The sequence below is a fragment of the Diadema antillarum genome, unplaced genomic scaffold (genome assembly GCF_040938485.1).
Source record: "Diadema antillarum isolate AM-2024a unplaced genomic scaffold, OU_Dant_1.0 seq00000855_RagTag, whole genome shotgun sequence".
NCBI classification, from domain to species: domain Eukaryota; kingdom Metazoa; phylum Echinodermata; class Echinoidea; order Diadematoida; family Diadematidae; genus Diadema; species Diadema antillarum.
The window spans coordinates 372095-390847 of NW_027271726.1; the positions used below are offsets into that span (position 1 = coordinate 372095).

General features: G+C 38.9%; 1 protein-coding gene across 1 annotated transcript in view; it reads left to right on the forward strand.

Moving 5' to 3' along the window:
• Positions 1-18753, forward strand: part of LOC139740479 (host cell factor 1-like) — a 32995-nt gene that overhangs the window by 5442 nt on the left and 8800 nt on the right. Inside the window, exons 6-16 of the mRNA XM_071651074.1 lie at positions 5971-6116; positions 8027-8144; positions 8725-8838; positions 10422-10490; positions 12007-12080; positions 12574-12912; positions 13332-13536; positions 13758-13949; positions 14352-14573; positions 16552-16703; positions 18347-18433. Coding sequence (XP_071507175.1) covers positions 5971-6116; positions 8027-8144; positions 8725-8838; positions 10422-10490; positions 12007-12080; positions 12574-12912; positions 13332-13536; positions 13758-13949; positions 14352-14573; positions 16552-16703; positions 18347-18433 — 1718 coding nt within the window. The remainder of the gene's footprint in view (positions 1-5970; positions 6117-8026; positions 8145-8724; positions 8839-10421; positions 10491-12006; positions 12081-12573; positions 12913-13331; positions 13537-13757; positions 13950-14351; positions 14574-16551; positions 16704-18346; positions 18434-18753) is intronic.

Sequence of the window (18753 nt, forward strand, 5' to 3'; positions counted from 1 at the left end):
AAAGAATGCTATGCCCTGAGAATTTGCCGGATAAAAAGAGTTTTCCAGATTAAACAAAAACAACAACAGGAAAAAGCTAGGAATTTTTTTTTTTCCAAAATAGCAGCAATACTACACACAAAAATGGTTCATATTTCTGTGTCATGTGAATGGAAAATCTATAAAAAGGAAGATGGGAAGGTTTTCATTAAAGCAGAGATACTATCATTCTAGAGTGTGGCAGTGCTATTTGATGGAAATCAAGCCATGTTATCGACTTGGAAGAGATATGGCAATTGATAACATCCCCTGCATTAGTGAACGAAATGTGGCTCTGACATCCAGTCTTAATCTTGATATAATCGGATGGAGGAAGTGTATGTAACAAGACAAGTATTTTTGTCATTATCCACACATTATATGTGCATTTCATCAGGAAAAGTTTCATCATCGCATCTCAAGGGCTCATAGATACACCCATTACCTACTGTATGATCTGAATAGAGGCTGGTTTCTATAAAAAGAAACCAAACCAAGTCTGTAATCTTGTGTTCCATTGTATGCAGTATCAAGTCTAGAAATCATTTCGTACCACTAAGAAGGCAAAACACTACATATACATGAGCCGTTCACAAGCACTGTTACGATGTCATGGCCAAGTGGTTTTGACATTGTTCTCACTGCCCCTTAGAAATTATGCACAACCATCATACACAAGAGAGTAGAAACGAGAAGCATTTCTTAAATGTGCATGAGGATAATGGCTTTGCTCAGTCCTCGCTGCAAGTGCGTGTACACTGAAGAAAGCTTTGCTCTGTTTAACCATATGTCGAGTCAGAAAGAAATTGTTAAAGACAGCGTGATACAAGCTTGACCTCATTCAAACAGAAAATACCATGCATGTGGCACAACAATCATTTGACCTGACAGCTATGTTGAGATGCCCCTTGCATGCAGTGTTAGATTACATATTGGTTGTTATCATCATGGTATTTTCTAAATTGCATGCTGACATTTATGAAAGCTTCTGATCCTTTCCTTCAATTTGCTGCTTGCCTTTTTTTTTTCTGTGGTTTAAGAATTTGTAGTGCTGCAAAGAACCAATTAACTAATATCCAAATTGCTCTCTTTGCAGCTGTGAGTATAAAAGGAAGTCGAATATTTGGCAGTGAAATCATTTATCCTTTGCTGTTAGCAGTATGTGAAAATAGAGTAGAAGAGAGAGAGAGTGAGAGGAATATAAAGAGAGAAGAGACTAAAAAAGCAGAGAAGCAGTGTCCTGTCCATGTAGAAACATGTCTGAGTGGATAAGTGTTGTCATAGAAACATATCCTTTCCTAAGTCACTTTGAGATCCTTATCTTTGTTTGCACTCACGGGGGCCCCAGTGGGCGTGTCTATAGCACTCAGACAGTGCAGGAGTATGCAAATGTAGAAGTCACACCCACTGTAAGGTGCATATTCGTGATACACTTTCCCCTGTTTTTTTATACCATCATACCTCCAAAGAAACTGTTAGATCATTTTATATAAATGTTAGAAATGGGTGAGAGAATTTTCTATATCCATATGTTTGTTACGGCATTTATAAATACCCCCAAAGTGTATGATTTCTGTGTTGATATATGGGATGCCTTGTGATTTCAGTATTGAATTGTGATAGTGATTATCAGAGTACGACATGAGAAAAGAATCGGTGAAAAAGAATGGAATCAGTGCTTGGCAACTTGTTGATGTGCTAAGCAGTCTTTCAGAATATGAGAAATAGTGCAGTGCTACTTGTTTAATAGTATGCCAAGTAACTTTCCAAAATAGTTGCCAAAGTATCACCATGCAGTATCAGGGAACTTTGGCTTTGTAATATTATTGTCAACATCCACTTTATTTGTTTTTTTGTTTTTTGTTTAATTTTGATCTATCCCCACCCATCACCACTCTCTTGCTTGCATGCTGAAACAAACCCTTAATCCTGGATCAGTCCACACACTGATGAGAAGATTTTGTCGATATGATTGTCATGCTAATCCTGAAGATGGCCTCTCTTTCAATCACACACACACACACACAGTGTAATTCACATCTATCCTCATTTATAGATTTTTGCAAGAATGCAATGGTAACAACTGGTTTTCTAGACATGAAGTTTGCATGTGATCTCTTCATTGTGTGTGTGTGTGTGTGTGTGTGTGTGTGTGTGTGTTTTTTTTTTGGGGGGGGGTGATGTAGTTGGAAAAGATGGCAAAACTGCATTATCCCACTGAGTATGTGTTCATGTTGTTTATATGAAATGTACCCATTAGCGCCCTTTGAAGGATTATAAGGAGTAACATACAATTGTATCTTCAGGCCCAGTTGTTTGCTAGTCATACGGTTGTAGCTGTTTAGAATGTAGACATTTAATAGCATTTGTTGGGGGAAAAAAAATCTTCAGTACATCGTGATGTCCATAAATTAGTAACCTCTCAAATGAATTGATGACTTTCTTGTGGTCACAGATGAAAATGTTAAATCATGTGGGACTTTCTATGCCAGCACATTAAACTACTTGATATTATAGCAGTCTCTGTTGCAGAATGATAAGGATGTTTATGTCAGTGGTTCATTAAAGTTTTTGGCATCAGGAGTGTGTTTATGAAGACTCTTTGTGGATTTGAGGTTTTCTTATCTTTATTCTCGTACAAAATTTACTGATTTATTGATCAGATAATTCAGTCACTCCCAAGCCATATTTCCCCTTGTCCTACATGCAGCTTTTAGTGTTTTTGTTTCAGGGAAATATAGAAAATTACACTTGAAAGCTTAGATAGTTTTCACAATGATTAAGATTCTTTTAAATCTCTTCATCAGTTGCGTTTCATTCTATATACATGTGCTGTCTATATTTTTCCATTTCTTTCAAAATATGTTAAATACATGTGTATTCAAGTAAAAAGACCTATACTGACAGATTATGAATGCAACCTGTTTAACCCGTTGAGAACGGACTGATTTTGCTACAACACACATTTCCCATAGACACCTGCCCGAGTATACTCAGGACTAGTCTTCAGTGGGTTAAGCTGATGCCATTTAATGTATGCCTAGATTATTCCTTTCCAGGGTTAGTTTACAGGGTGAGAGGCCACATAACTTCCTGACTCATTGTCCTTATTTCCTCTTTTAAAACGCTTGACTCACCTTTATTTTGTCCCAAATTCGGGAATGTATGACTCCTCTCCCACTATTCTCTCTCACATTTTCAAAACATGTTTTGGGGATTGACAAATTGTGATGAATCGCTACATGTCTGATTGCTTCAGTGACGGGCAAATTGAGAGTAGGTCACTGACTCATGCACAGCAGGAAAACGGTCTAACATCTTCAATTGATACAAAGCTTGGGAATGCCTAAGTTACAGCCAGTGGAGTCACTTTTAATTGACATTGGAAATTTGCTTCTGGATAGAATTTGTATTGGCACAAGTAATTTCCTAGATAGAATTTGTATTGGCACAGGTGATTTGCTGTACAGAATGAACTGCAGCTAAAATAAAATAATTCCAGTTCTTGTCAGAGCATAAAGTGGACATGTTTATACTTGTCCAGGTGTAAGAGTAAGCAAAGCCAGCTACTTTGAAAAAGTTGCCCAAATCACAATGTGATAAGTAAAGATATTTGGGTGTGATTCAGTTCCCCTAGGGCATGTCTGGACATGAAAGGTTAATTGCAGGTGAACAGAGCTGTGTGGAAGTGGTAATAATGCAATATTACACCTAGTTTTATCATGGACCCTCAATACATGTGCCACAGGTAGTCAAAGTTGTCCATAGATCAACAACAGTGCTCCCTACAGAATTGGAGACTTTTGTGATATTACTGCCAGCTCTATACTGGAAAGGAAAAGAATGGAACATGGCAAAGTTGCTTTCACCATACTGTAAAAGTGGATATTTTCGCGCGACTAATTTTTCGCACTTGGCCCGGTAAGAAGAGTTTCATATGTTTTTAATTCTGTGGAATCAAGACATCATCTACTGGAACATATGGCAAACAAAAACATTCACGTGTTTTTATTTTCACACAAGTTTCTGGTTGCGTGAAATGCGCGAAAATTTCCACTTTTACAGTAGCTTGAATTGCCTGTCTAGCGATAATTAAATGCCATGTTTAATACCTGTTTTCATGGTGAGCCAAAGATTGAATACAGGAATTGTTAGCAAACAACCCCCCCCCCAAAAAAACAAACAAACAAACAAACAAACAAACAAACAAACAAACAAACAAAAGCATTCTACCCACCACACACAATATTTAGACCAATATTTGCTGATAGGCAAGAAGGTGTTTATGATTACTTCCCTTTGAGTTTGTGTGTATACATAGTTTAATGCATGATTAGTCCTAAAAGACAATGGATCAGACTTGGTCTCATGAAAGTAAAAACAAAAGTGATTTAAAGACAAGTTTAATGGCTATACCTGGCTCATGTTTTGCAAAGACAGAGACATTTACTGAGACAATCATGCAGTGTCAGAAATAATTGATTCACTTTACATTGAGACTATGTTTCTCAAGGAATCATTCTTTGACTCTATTCAAACAGACATGCATACATACAGCTTGTACACAAATTATTTTGTGCTGCAAAGTGAATCTAAATATAAACTTGACCTCGTTTCCCCAGTTTCCTCCGTGGTGCACAAAAATGGATTATAACTTATCCATAAACTTATCCATATCTATTTGGGGCAGCATAGTACATTGCTTCACCAATCTGTTCCATGACATTATTGAAGAAAATCAATTTAGGACCTAACCAGGGCATTGTGTTCAACTTGAAACTGGGAAATCTAAGAAGCAGTGCGATTTTGCATTTTTTCCTTTCTCTTGTTACAGGAAGAAAAAAATGCAGGAAGGTGCAAATTGTCTGATATGTGAGGTCTGTGTCTGTCAACACATTGGTTGGCCAAGGGTTTGAGAGTTTTGAGCAGGAAGCTGTAGCAAGGGGGATGCTGAAACGTAGGCAGAGGGTCCACTTTGTGCCAAGTAGAGATGGAAATAGCTCTCTTACACACTTATGTTTGCAATCGCACATATGAAAGTCTTCATGTATTGATATATCATCTTTGACGGCTGTCTCAAGTCTTCTGACATTAAATAGATATTTCAATTTTGCAAAGAAAATAATCTGTTCAGTTACACTGACGAGTGATTTTAAAGAGTTTCACATAGCTTTTCTTTTTTTACAGTGTAGTGTACATTAGAGAATTAAATGTAATTGATGCACTCTACTTTATTAATTTTAGATTGTTACTCTGAGTAATGTATACAAGTACAACAGAGTAATTTACAACTTATACAGTGATGCTAGAGTTGTAAGCAGTTAACTGTTCATTTCTCACTGATGCAAATTGGCAAAAGATATACAGTATATTTAGATTAATGACTGTCTGTCAGGTTGTTTTTATTGCAACTGATTGACAAATTGCCCGTAATTGATATAGATAAGCACCAATTATTCAGTGTTACCAAACACTATGAAAACATTTGAATAATCAATGCTTACTCTTGACAATGAAGGGCAATTTATCAATCAGTTGCAATAAACATTTGTACTGAATGTTATAGCATAGTTTTGATAAAATAGATAGCAGCTTTGAACTTGTACATAAAGGATAACAGTGCATGAAGTAAGTATACACCAAATACCTCAATATACAAAGACACTTGCAGTATTGTCCAACAAATGCCTGTTTGACTTCATGGATGGAGGCATTTAACTCTCTGCTCTGTAGCAGATACTACATTAATCAGTATTTCTTTTTTGTTTATTTGTGTTGTTGTTTTTTAGCCCCATCCACCAAGATGAAGGTTTTGTAGTATTTCAGTTTTATAAAGAATTATTCAGAATAGTGCAGTTCTAAAGATGCTTGAATGACTAATCACACAATCTTCTATGACTCTGTGTCGCTTCAGTGCAAATCACCAGTATTTTCTGTATTTCATTGTCACAGAAACTCATACATGGGAGCCCCTTGCTATGGAGGTATTTGAGGACGCCATACCAAGAGCGAGGGCGGGCCACTGCTCAGTGGCTATTCACACCAGGCTGTTTGTGTGGAGTGGTCGTGATGGCTACCGCAAGGCTTGGAACAACCAGGTTTGTAGGAATTCAGTCCTTGAGATAAAAGTCCCATTTGGTATGACAGACTGATTTGCTGTGCCTGATAAATGGTTGGTTACTGTCAAAGTGCAATAGTATGGATTTCATCAACACATTTTGATCAGGATTGTCATATTGAAGGTTTTTTTTAACATCTGTGCATGTAATATAATATGTCCAAAGTTGATGGTATGTACAATACACAGAATATGGTATATGAAATGGGAATTCACTTTTGCTTCATGTTCATGCGGTATTTGTGAAGATGTATCAAATTCTTAGGCAAATATTAAAGGGATGGTCATAGTTTTGGTTGAGATGGAAATTCAAATTTCAACTCTTTGCGAGATGGTTAGAAATCCCTTTACGGAATATTAAAGAGCAGACAATTCTAAGAGGAATTCAAAGTTTGTCTGATGAAAATTGGTTTTTTAAATGGCTGAGATATCCAAAAACAAAGTAAAACAATGGGGTCCTAATAAAAGTTGGGTCCCACCTTTTATTATGATTTCTTTGTTTTGGATATCTCAGCCATTTCGAAACCAATGTTCATGGAATAAACTTTGATTTTTTTTTTTAGAATTGTATGCTATTTCGTATTTCATGAGAGGTTTCTCATCATCTCACAAAAAAGGTGTTGCTTGTACTCATACCAGCATAGATTCAAGACAAAGTCATGTTTAGAACAGATCCCTTTTAAGAATCTATGTCAGTCTCCTAGGATATGGCTTTGAAGTATCATAGGGATAGTATAGTTTTGGTTAATATTCGAATTCAGATTTTAACTTTTGCGAGATAATCAGAAACCACTTCTATGAAATATTAAAGAGCATACAATTAAAACCTTAATCCCAGTAGAGTACCTTGGTCTGTATCAGCTCTTATTCGGTTCTGTAGCTGGGTCCCAAGTTAGTAGTATTGGAACAGAATATACTACCAAAGAGAGTAATCTAGTGTGTGAACAAATGACATACTTTCCTCTTTGATATCGCTCAGTCCTTTCCTACTGATGGCTTGTATTGTACGGCTCTGTATTGTAATGGCATGCATGCAGGCTTATCTACAGTGACCTCTGGCACTCAGGAGATGCCCCCAGTAACCCCATTGCTGGTGAGAGGATGTAAGAACACAGAGTCACATGCTGATATGCTGAGGACTGAATGTTGTATCCCATGCTAGGGCTAGAAAGAAATAAGATTACTATACGCTGATGCAGCAGATCCTTTAAAGGGGAAATCCAGTCCAAATGTAAGTTATTCTGATTTGAAAGAGTAAAATCTTACAAGTTCAACGGTAAAATTTTGATCGAAATTGGTGAAAAATAAGGAAATTATGTCATTTTGAACTTTTGCTAATTTTTCAGGAAAGAGTTCTTGGACGGTCAATATGAATATGCAAATGGCAAAGTGAGCATGTCATCCCCTCACAACTTGCCATATAGTTTGTACATAAGATTTTGAAATTTCCAGTCTTTCATTCAGCCGCAATTATGCCCGAGGCTCAAATCCTGGTATTATCTAACTGATCACTATTTTGAAGCTATTCAAGCGGGAATAACATCATGTTCAGATTTCACTGACAGAAACGTTGAATTTTCGTTATTTTTTGTACGCGATCAATGGAAAATTATGAGGTTGCCTCACTCAGTTGTATTTTCATATCCACTGTACAAGAACTGTTTTGCAGAAATTAGCAAAACTTCGAAATGTCTTATGTTTGGACTGGATTTCCCCTTTAAGTATTACAGATGTTACATCAGCACAAACATTCCTCCGTGCAAGCAATCTAAGAAAGTAAGCCAAAGCTCTCAGGGATGACATTTTGTGTTTGCCATTCAGTGATGTAAATGTTCATGAAATGTGTGACAGACTGATTTGAATGACTGTTGATACACCACTGCATGACAGGTGTGCTGCAAGGATCTGTGGTTCCTTGAGACTGAGAAGCCCCAGAGTCCAGGGAGAGTCCAGCTGGTGAGGGCCAGTACCACCACCCTGGAGGTGTCCTGGGGTGCTGTGGCCACAGGTGAGTCACGGAAGAACAGGAGCAAGTTTTAAGCACATGGTTAACTGAAGTCAACGCTGAGCCGGCATGATTGGGATATATATTGAGATGAGAAGAAATAATTTTTCCTGAGACTTGTGTATTAAATTGTCAGCAAACGGGGAAGAATGCGCATCCTAGGCATGACAGATAATAAAATATCTGATATATTTTCCTCGCAGTAAGTACAAAACGTACATGGGCAGGTAATATGTTGGATGTAATAGGAATTCAAGAATATCTTAAAAACAGTGATTCAAATGACCAAGGACATGACAGTGAGCACCTTTAAATAAATGATTTCTGTCCTCTTTCTCTGTGCTTGTATGAATTCTACATTGATCTCTGCTATTGAATGTAATTGCAGTTGAAAAATTGTTCAGCTTTTACAAGAAATTCTTCCTTCTGCTTAGCCTCAAGACAAGCTGGTGTAGGAGAGTTCTAAACCAAGTTGCAGTAACGTCAAACTGTATCAAGCTTGTAGATATGATATGACTGAGAAATCAGTCAGTGAATGTCAAGTCAATGAATGTTGGCCTTCATTTCTTCTTCATGGTTGCAGCTGATACCTACCTGTTGCAACTGCAGAAATATGACATGCCGCCTACCTCAAATGCTGCACCGGCAGCGGGCACCACACCTGCCCGGCCACCCCAGTCCCCTATCAAATCACAAGGTGAGACACTACAGACCTACACCTTCTGTTGAACATTAATACATTTTCATGTTGGGGAGAACCTGTGATACTTATACAGCCTGTGGCATTCCTGGCAGTGGTAGAGTGCCTTACTTTTGTCGAGGCTGTAAAGAGTAGATTAATGAATTTTACACTTTTTTTTTTTTTTTTTTTTAAACAAGAATTGTTTTCTGTTGGCCCCATGGTCATGTTGATAGCAGTATCTTGTAAAGTCTGAGAGTTTCTGGGCAGTGAATGTCTGTGTTGAGTTTGATATGCTTCATTCTATGAAATATGTCATGTATCATAATATGTCATTTATAAGCTCTGATGACAAGAAATACATACCATTGAATACAGACATTTGTCACGGTAACAACAGCTGCTAGAAGTAAAAAGTTAACTCCTTCAAGGTTTTTCTTTTTATGCCATTGATGATCTTTTGCACCTGCCTAATTCAGAGGGACTCATGCACAGTTAATATGTACTAACCTGTTGGCATGCATTATATGAGCTCTTGGCTGCTTTATCAGTGATATTTTTTGTTTTTTCCTAGAGAGAAATAAAATATTTGAACTGAATCCTGTGTGATCACACATCCATGGAAAGAGATTGTACTCCATTGAGGAACAAAAGTGTAATTCGCTTTATATTACTAACCGTATCATATATTGCCTGTAACATTTAAGAAATTTTGAATTTGTAGAAAATTACATGCACATATTTTTGGTTAAATTTATGAGAGACTTTTATATCTTCTATGAAAATTCAAGACAACATGTCATGAAGTCTATCAGACATAACCACCCAATAGAAAGCTACTTTTGTGGTGAAAAATTCCAGATTAAGTGCTGAGAATAATCTTCTTTTTTTAAACCTGAATGTAACTGCTGTAACTGCATTAATTTTATGTAGCTTATCTGTTGAATACAACATATGTGTGATGCAACAAATTGTGTATGAGATGTAGAGTTGCATGTTCAACTAAAGTTTTTATTTCATATTGATACAGGAGTTACATCTGATTTAGAGAAATGCAAAAAGATCACTCTAGCAAGCCACTTTCTTATCAGAAGTGACCACTGTCATGACTTTTTATGTTCCAGTAAAATACCGACACTTAAATTGCCGTAATTGTCATATTTTGATATACAAATGTGTATTTGGTTGTGGATTAATTCATGAGAGGCAATTTGAGGTTTGTCTTCCTCTCCTTTCAACACTTGTTCGGAAACTTTCAGCCAGGCAGTATGTATGCTAGGTGACGAGTGCAGTATTCATCATGGCAGTTCTGTAAATGAAAAGTTTTTCTTCGTAGTGTATGGGAGTACCAACACTGAGAAGATCATGGTAGGAATACAATGTTGTTGGACAGGACCTTTCAATTGGAATGTATGCATGTTGGGGCTCAGAGAACGTTTGCCCAGATGTAGCAGGGAAAAAAAACCCCAAAAATATGCCAAACTTTGAATACACTGGACTGAAAACAATTTTCAGTTGAGATGTATTCTCCTGTCTCAGTTGATGCAGGGCCAAGAGCCCTGATCTTCCTCTTCTGTAATGTCTTGAAATCTTTGTTACAGTCACACCCGCAATACGTGTGGTGGCTCCAGGCCCCTCGGCCACCAGTCCCATTCAGTTTTTCAAAAATAGTAAGTCAGGTCATCAAACCATGTGACCCAATGTGCATGAGACGAACCCTTTGTGTCTGCCTGTACTTGTATGTGAGAGAAAAAAAAAATGTGTAGTGAGCCCCACTTTGTACCTTTCTGTTTCGGTAAGGAAGCTGCCATAGATGACCTTAGTTTGTTTTTCATGAATGAAAGTGAATGCAACTATTCAAGTGGTATATCCTTGCACGGGCACACTCTTTGGTGCATACAGTCCTTTAATCACCTTCATTTTATTTGCCAGCTACACTCCATTGTTCAGTTTATGTTTGGAGCTGGCTTCTTCATCCAGGAAATTATGCTGCATTTGCATGTTTTCATACTACATTGCAACATAAGGACTGAGTATACTACTAAGCTGTGTTAGTGTGGCTTTCGCTGTAAGCATTGATTACATGTACCAGTGATGTGGATGGATGCTACCCCCACAAGGAATTTTTCCCAGCTTATCTGTGAAAACCACTTCCATACCACAGCCTGCATTAGTCACAAGGGATTAAGAAAGATCAGTCAGTTGATATGGTATAAGGACAACATGTTTATAATTATGAGGAATACTGTATGTATAATTCAAGAATAGTGGGTAATGGGGGGGGGGGGTGAGGGGAGGAAGACAAATTCGATAATTTACTGCTTGGCTTAATCAGAGTCCTTGCTATAAATAATTCTATTGCACTAGGTAACTAGAACAGACTTATACAATTGTTCTCACTGAGCCTCCAGATAAATGTTGGTTATTAATTGCCCCTATGGTAAAGCTCCCCCCCCCCCCCCCCCCACCCTTAATGTTTAAATCAAGATGGAAATTCTTTGAGCTGTAAAGTCAACATGCATGTTTTGCTCTGTTTTGTTAGTGTATGTGCTTGAGATTAGCATGTGTAGCCTTGGTCTTAAAGTGCCTGCTTTTTTTTTATTTTAGTGTGTATAACATGATTCATATAGAAGAGAGCTGAATGTCTGAAGGCAACAACGCAACAGTGCATCGAACCACCATTGTCCCAAAGAAAACAACAAGTAATCTGTGACTAGATGAATCTACTAATCATGCAATATTAAGCTGGGGAGAGAGGGGAGTCCCCAGTTTGTGCAAAATGTCTGTATGTGGTTTGTGAGTTTGTGTTGTCGTACACCCAAAAAGTAATGAAAGTCTGGTATCAGCTAAACTCTTATTTTGTAACCAGAAAATGAGTATATTGTCATCGGTAGTTGACATGATTGTGATGTGCCTAAAGAATGATAAAATCTCTTCCTTTTCACAGAATTTTATTCTCAAGAACTTAATGAACCAACACTATTTTGACTTTGTCATACTCATGAAAATGTATTTCCACCTTTGTGTAAATGTAGAAGTATATAGTAATAGGATTTTAAGCCTGCTGATATTTTTGCAGTATTTGCTTATGTATGCATCAAAGAGAGAAATATTTTAGTGAATCTGTTTTCCTGTGGTGAAGTTCAATTGAAATCTGTCACTTTTCATTTTACCTTTTCACTCCAGCTCCGGGGGTCAAAGTTCAGACACCATTAGCTGTGACAAGTTCTGCTGCATCATCCCTTATCAAACTCAGCAAGGTAAGTTAATCCTGATACTAAGGGGATTTTTGTAATGATGTGCCTCATATTTCCTAATTTTGCCAGAATTGTGTAGTAGCTGGTAGCTGTTGTGGGTTTATCCCACCAGATTCTAGTTGCAGAATGTATTGGAAACTGATCGACATTCAGGGAGCAGTCCTATTGTTACAAAGTTGTCTTATTCATGAAAAAATTAGTGGTGTCATGAAGCAATGAATGTTGCACTACAAGATTATTCATCTGTGTGCATATTTCCAGCTTGACAAAACTTGAAAAGACCAAATCACATGCCATCAGTGTTAGCATTTAATGATTGTCAAATCATTTTTGTTTTGTTTTGTTTGTTTGTTTGTTTCTTGCTGTAGAAATAATTTCGAAGCTGTATTGCATGTCTTCGAAGATTATGGTAAAGTTAATGATACTTGATTTGTGCATGAGAAGTGCGAATACATATTGAAGCTCTTTTCCTGGATGGCAATTGTTTCCTTCTCAGACTGCACCATCTCCTGGTGTGCAGCAGCCAGGAACTGCACAGAACACCCTCAGTGGCATCGTAGCGCTGGCCGAAGCTGCAGCAGGCACACAGAAGATGACCAGCGGTGTGACCCAGCTGGGCACCAAGCCTTTGCTCACGTCCGTCGGTGGCAGCAGCAACCTGACGCTGGTTTCCCGAACCCTGGCCAGTGGGTTGGGTGTCACACTGCCGCAGGGCGTCAAACTCACACCAGCGCCGGGCGGGGGCCTCAAGGTGGCCACCGCTGGGGGAAAGCCACAGGTGGTGTCGGGCGTGGTGTCAGGCACCACAAAGACTGTCACCTTGGTCCAAAACGCTGTGAGTAAATACTCGTGGTCCAATTCATTGTCGCATCACATTGCCTCATTCTGTCAAGCATATTTCACTAATATCAGATAATTGCTTATTGTATGTTGGAAGTGAGAGACCACTGATGTTCAGTTTATGATTCTCATCTCAAATCTATTCAACAGTCCTCTGACCAACGTTTAAAATGGCCGTTACTGGTTAGACTGCTTTGTAAAACATGAAATAAGACAACTTGTTCCATATTTGCTATTGGCATTCCTTATCAAAGTAGATGCAGTATTATCATGTAAATATGAAAGAATTTTTTAGTCTCTTGCCATGGCTGTGATATATGAGAAAGGGGTTGATTGAGCTATGTTTAAACAAAGTTTAACTTTTAATGAGGTTGCACAAATACTAAAGAGACCACCTTCTCTTGTTTGTTGCAGGGTGTGACCAAGGCTGCCGGGGTGGGGCCAGGTACCACCATCGTGAAGCTGGTCTCTACCACACAGGCAGGGGGTAAGCCTACCACCATCATTACCCCCATCAGCCAGGCCGGGCTGAAGGGCCAGCCCACCATCCTGGGCATCAGCAGCATCACTGCCGGACAGCAGGGCAAGAGCATCATTAAGACCATTCCAGTAGCCAAACGTAAGCACACTGTTTGAATAACATTCCTGTATCATCAGTGAACATAAGGAAAAGTGTTTGCACCCTTTCTATCTTGAATAGACTGCACAGCTTTTCTTAATTTGCTACCCCTTATAAATTACACGAATGCAAAGAGATCTCATATGGTATGGGATCGGGATTATCTAAGTTTATTCTCATGTTTGTGTTGCTAACAATGTTTTGTTTGTTTAACCAAACAGCTGGTGTAGCTGGTGCTGCCAGCGGTAGCGGTAAGACGCCCACAATCGTCACGGTGACCACCAAGATGTTGACGGGGACCACGGGCACACCGACAAAGTTTATCACAACAGGTGGAGTGGCCAAGCAGCAGAAGATTGTCCTTACCACCCAGGCAGGCTCCTCCCCAACCATCTTGTCTGGCACGCTGAAAGGTGAGGAGCGTTGGTTAGAGCCTTGCTCAGTCTGCGTTGTGAAGGGGGAAAATTTGCAATGAATTCTTGATTTGTTTTGTTTTGTTTTGTTTTGTTTTGTTTTAGTTGTAAGCTTAGAAACTGTATTGGGTATGCTTGCTCGTATCCATGTTTCTGTCTTGATGTGTGTCTGTCTGTTTGTCTTGATGTATGTCTGTTTGTATGTCTGTCTGTCTGCGTATAGAATGGATTTATTGTTATCATTTTCTTTGTAATGTTATGGTGTGTGTTGCCATCATACACTAATAGGCATTAGAAGTCGCAGATTATATTTTCGAAGGCAATGTGCACTTGTACTATTTGAGGTCTGTGTGTCTAAATTGTTACTAGCCACTGAATGTATTGTCACTGTAAATCACGTAGGACTAGGGGCCGGGAACTCTCCAATCACCATCATACGAGCCGTGGCCCCACAGGGTGGAGGGACAGGTGCAACGGGGAGTGGCAACACCATTCAAATCATCACCAAGGGTGGCGCTAAGAGTACCCTCAACCAGGCCAGTGCTGCAACTCTCCTCAAGTCACTGTCCACTTCACAGGGGCTGAACACTCCGCTGACCATCACTACCACAGCCAATTCCTCAGGTGGGACATCTCCCCGGAGCATTTTCTTGTGTCATGTGTTAAACCCAATGACGCATCCATGATGACCAGTCAGAAGTCTTTTTATGCCTCCGCCAATGAAGTGGCCGGAGGCATTATGTTTTCGGGTCGTCCGTCCGTCCGTCCGTCCGTCCGTCCGTCCGTCCGTCCGTCCCGTTTTGTTTTTGTCGATATCTCAAGAACCGTGAATTGGTTTTGCATCAAACTTGGTATGAGGGTATATCCTGGGGGGATAATACTTTGTTAGGATTTTAGGGTCACGGGGTCAAAGGTCACAGGTTATTTTGTGAAAGAAAGGTTGAAATTTCATGTTTTTCTCCATATCTCGCAAATGGTTCGAGGTATCTTCGTGGAACTTAGTATATATGCATGTACCGATGGGCAGTGATTTTCTAGGGAAGTTGGGGGTCATGGGTCAAAGGTCAGGGGTCAAAATTCAAGGTCAACTCCTCAAAATATCACTCTTTTCCTTATATTTATGCAATGCCTGAAGGATTTTTTTTTTAACTCGATGTATGCATGTATAACCCAATATATATTCTGTTGGAAGTTTCTTGCCAAAAGGTCAAAGGTCAAGTGAAAGTGCTAAATTGCACTTCTTCCTCCATATCTCAAAAGTAACTCAAGGTATTATCATGAAACTTACATATTTATGCATGTTCTACCTAACAGTGATTCTCTTTGGAACTGTGAGGTCAAAGGTCAAAGGCCAGGTTTAGATAATACTATTTTACCATTTGATACTGAAATTATACTTTTTCTCAATACCTTGAAAATTACTCAAAGCATAAACTTATAAAAGGGTCAAAAGTCAAGTAAAAATCATCAGTTCCCCCAAATACCTGCACTCTGACGTTTTAATCATTCATCCAATTGAACCTTGGTTGTAGTTCTAGGAAAGTGAACATTCAGCACATTTGTGGCAAACCTGTCATTTTGATATTTTGCCAATTGTGTGAAACTGTCATCACACATTGTCAAGACATTGTACTATAGACCTATTAGGAGAACCATGCATTATTGCGGAGGCATACACCTGTCGCCGTAGCGACATTTCTAGTTCCTAGATGCTGTAAAACCAGAGATGTTCGCACGCATTTTAATTTTGAAAATTTCACGAGAGTCTAGATTCGCAAAATTACAATGCATGCAAAAGTTCTTGTCTGCACTCTATGTGTTAAATGGCAGTAGCAACTTGAGAAAATTTCAAGCCGCAAAAAAGGCTGTTGGCTCCAATCCATGAAAATCTTATACCACAAAAATATCTTGCTGTACAGTATACCTCCTTGTTTGATATAAAAGTTGTTAAAAGTGCAATCCCATTGGTTTTGATATTGGTTGTAATCAAAAGACCATTTAAAGGGTCAGAATGGTTGAGAGTTCTTTAAATCAAAGGTGAAATAAGAAAGGTACAGGATTTTAAAATTGACTGAATATGTTTCCATGATACAGGGATAATGGGGCAACCATGTATACACATAAGATGAGGTAATGATGTCATTGATTCACAAGTCTCCCTTTGTTTTATCAAAATTTTACTGCTTAAGCTTAGGATGGAGCTAGGGTAAAACAGATGATGTCATCCGTTCCAACTGATTCCTGTCACATGTTCAGCAGTGTGTCTCATTTCATTATTGTAATTTTCTTGTATAGAGGAAGAAAAATCATTTTATTTGGCCTCTGTAGTTGATGTACATTAGGTCCAAGTTTACACCTGTAGTATCTGTGATATTCAGAATGGATATTATGCCATGAACTCCAGGTAACCACTATGGCAAGTCTGTACAGATTCCACTACCGCAGAGGTGCAGAGGTGCAAAGTTAGGTTAACCTGTGGTGTCTTGCTGTACTCTTCTGCAAATTTAGTCTGTATTCTAAATCAGTCAGTATCTGAGCTTACATGCCCATTGTGACTTGATTTTGTCTGCTCATGTTCTCACCAACCCCTGGCATTGTGTAGGAGTGACAACCAAACTGGTCACCATTCCCATTTCTGCCCTCACTGGAGCTACGGCAACATCCACCTCCCCAGCCGTCACGGGAGCCTCTAGCACAGTAGCACAAGTGATCTCAAACACGGCGGCTGTCCTCAAAACAGTCAACTCTCCCTCGGTAAGAATCACACATGCAAGAAACAGTTCCATCAAGATTTGATTAGTTCACCATCTTGTAACAAAGTTTTTTGGGGAGCATAAAATGCAAAAAAACACATATTGTGTCTCAAGTGGTAACAACTTATGTCAGCATGCAAAAAAAAAAAAATTCAGTCTGCATACCAATTTATGAGCCTTGGTAGAGACATTGTAAGCATCAGTATGTAGAAAAAAAATGTGTTGTAATTTATTTTATGTGCAGGTAGTTATTTGATGTTAAGGCAAGTCCATAGAAATTGGGAGAACTTTTGAAAACAGCTATTTCCTTAACATCACAATTAAAAGCAGTCACTTGCAGTTGATTGTTTTTTTATTTATTGAATGAAGAGCTGCATGTATTTTTGTGACATACTGTCATGTCCAGTGTGTGAAAGTCTGTAACTTTGTGTCATGTGAACATGCAGTATAGCACTTTATTTGAAAGAATATTTGAAAGAATTTGTTTTCTTGTCAAACTTTGTTCATTGTAAAGCAAGCTGAGTTTGTGAGTTGGTGTGTTGTCAAAATTTTAGAGGTGACATCGAATTTTCTGCAAACTTCTCGAAGAGATCACACCAGCGTCTCTGATATGAATCGAGCTCTTGTATAGTTTTAGAAAACCACTTGAAAATATCTTTCAAAACTTATGTGAGGAAAAAATTGCCAATATTAGCTGTGCAAGAACTTGAAACAGTATGAATCGGTCTTTCAACAATCCTGTTGCAATGCTGATATCTTCTGTAATATGGAATAGAGTCATATCTACTAATAGTCCCACATTAGTTATGTCTTTATGTACCCAGGCACTAAGGTTAACTCGCAAGCTTTTTTATCAGCATTTAGTACCCTGGCAATCCTACCCAGTAGTTGTACAGTTAAAAAGCCCAGTCAGGTGTAGCAGTGTGCCTCAGTCCAAGTAGATAGGCCATAGCAACACAATAGGGATTTAATAGGGGATTATGGGAGGTAAGTCATCTCGGTTCGTGGACAAGCAGCTTGCAGACAAATGTCCCAAGAGGTAAAGAAGGCACCTCAGTACCCATGCCAGTCGGCAAACAAGGCACATTAACCCGCTGAGGACAAGTCCGGAGTATACTCGGGCAGGTGTCGGTGGGAAATGCGTGTTGTAGCAAAATCAGCCCGTCCTCAACGGGTTATGGGTCAAAATACTCCTTACAATATTCTGTGACTGTTCAAACTTTGCATTACATATAATACAGTGTTAATTTGACACAGTACCATTTACCATCACAAGCTTTTCTTTAATACTGTGTTTAGATGTGCTATTGCATTACTACTAGTAATATTAAAAGAAGTTTTAACTATACTCACAGTACTTATGGCATGCTTAATTTAGATCCTTTTCAATCTTAAAATTCCTTAGAGAAGTTAGACACAGATTATATGTACCCTGTACCATGCTGACATGCGAACATCGAACATGCCCTCTCTGTATGTGGCAGGGACCATGTGATCAGTAGTCCTTTGCCCTGGCAGAGGTAATATCCACATTGACCCCATTTCCTTGCTAATATCCGCTGTGGACCCATTTCCCTCGCTTCATTCGGCTTTTTACCTGTTGTTCAAACTCCTTTGATTTTTTTCCCCCCTGCCTATGTGTAGACGAGCAATGTGAGCACTGCACAGACTACTTTGATTTCAACCGTTGCTACCAAGCCCACTGTATCCTCCCCATCCAAAGAAGCACAGGTAATGCATCCCCCAAGCTGCTTCTAGCATCCTACAACAGTACCGAGGGGAAAATCCCCACACTGTTCAGTACTGACCGAGAGACTGACAGCTCTACATCTAGGGGGGCATTTCATGAAGGAACTTGTCGGATAAAATATCTGACAAGTCAGAAATATCCGACAAGTTTTGAGAAATTCTTTGGTCTGATTGGCTGATTTCTCAAAACTTGTCAGATATAATTGACTTGTCGGACATTTTATCCGACAAGTTCCTTCATGAAATGCCCCCTGGACATGTTTTCACACTGACCTCCTTTTCATGCTTCGCGCAGTTGATGA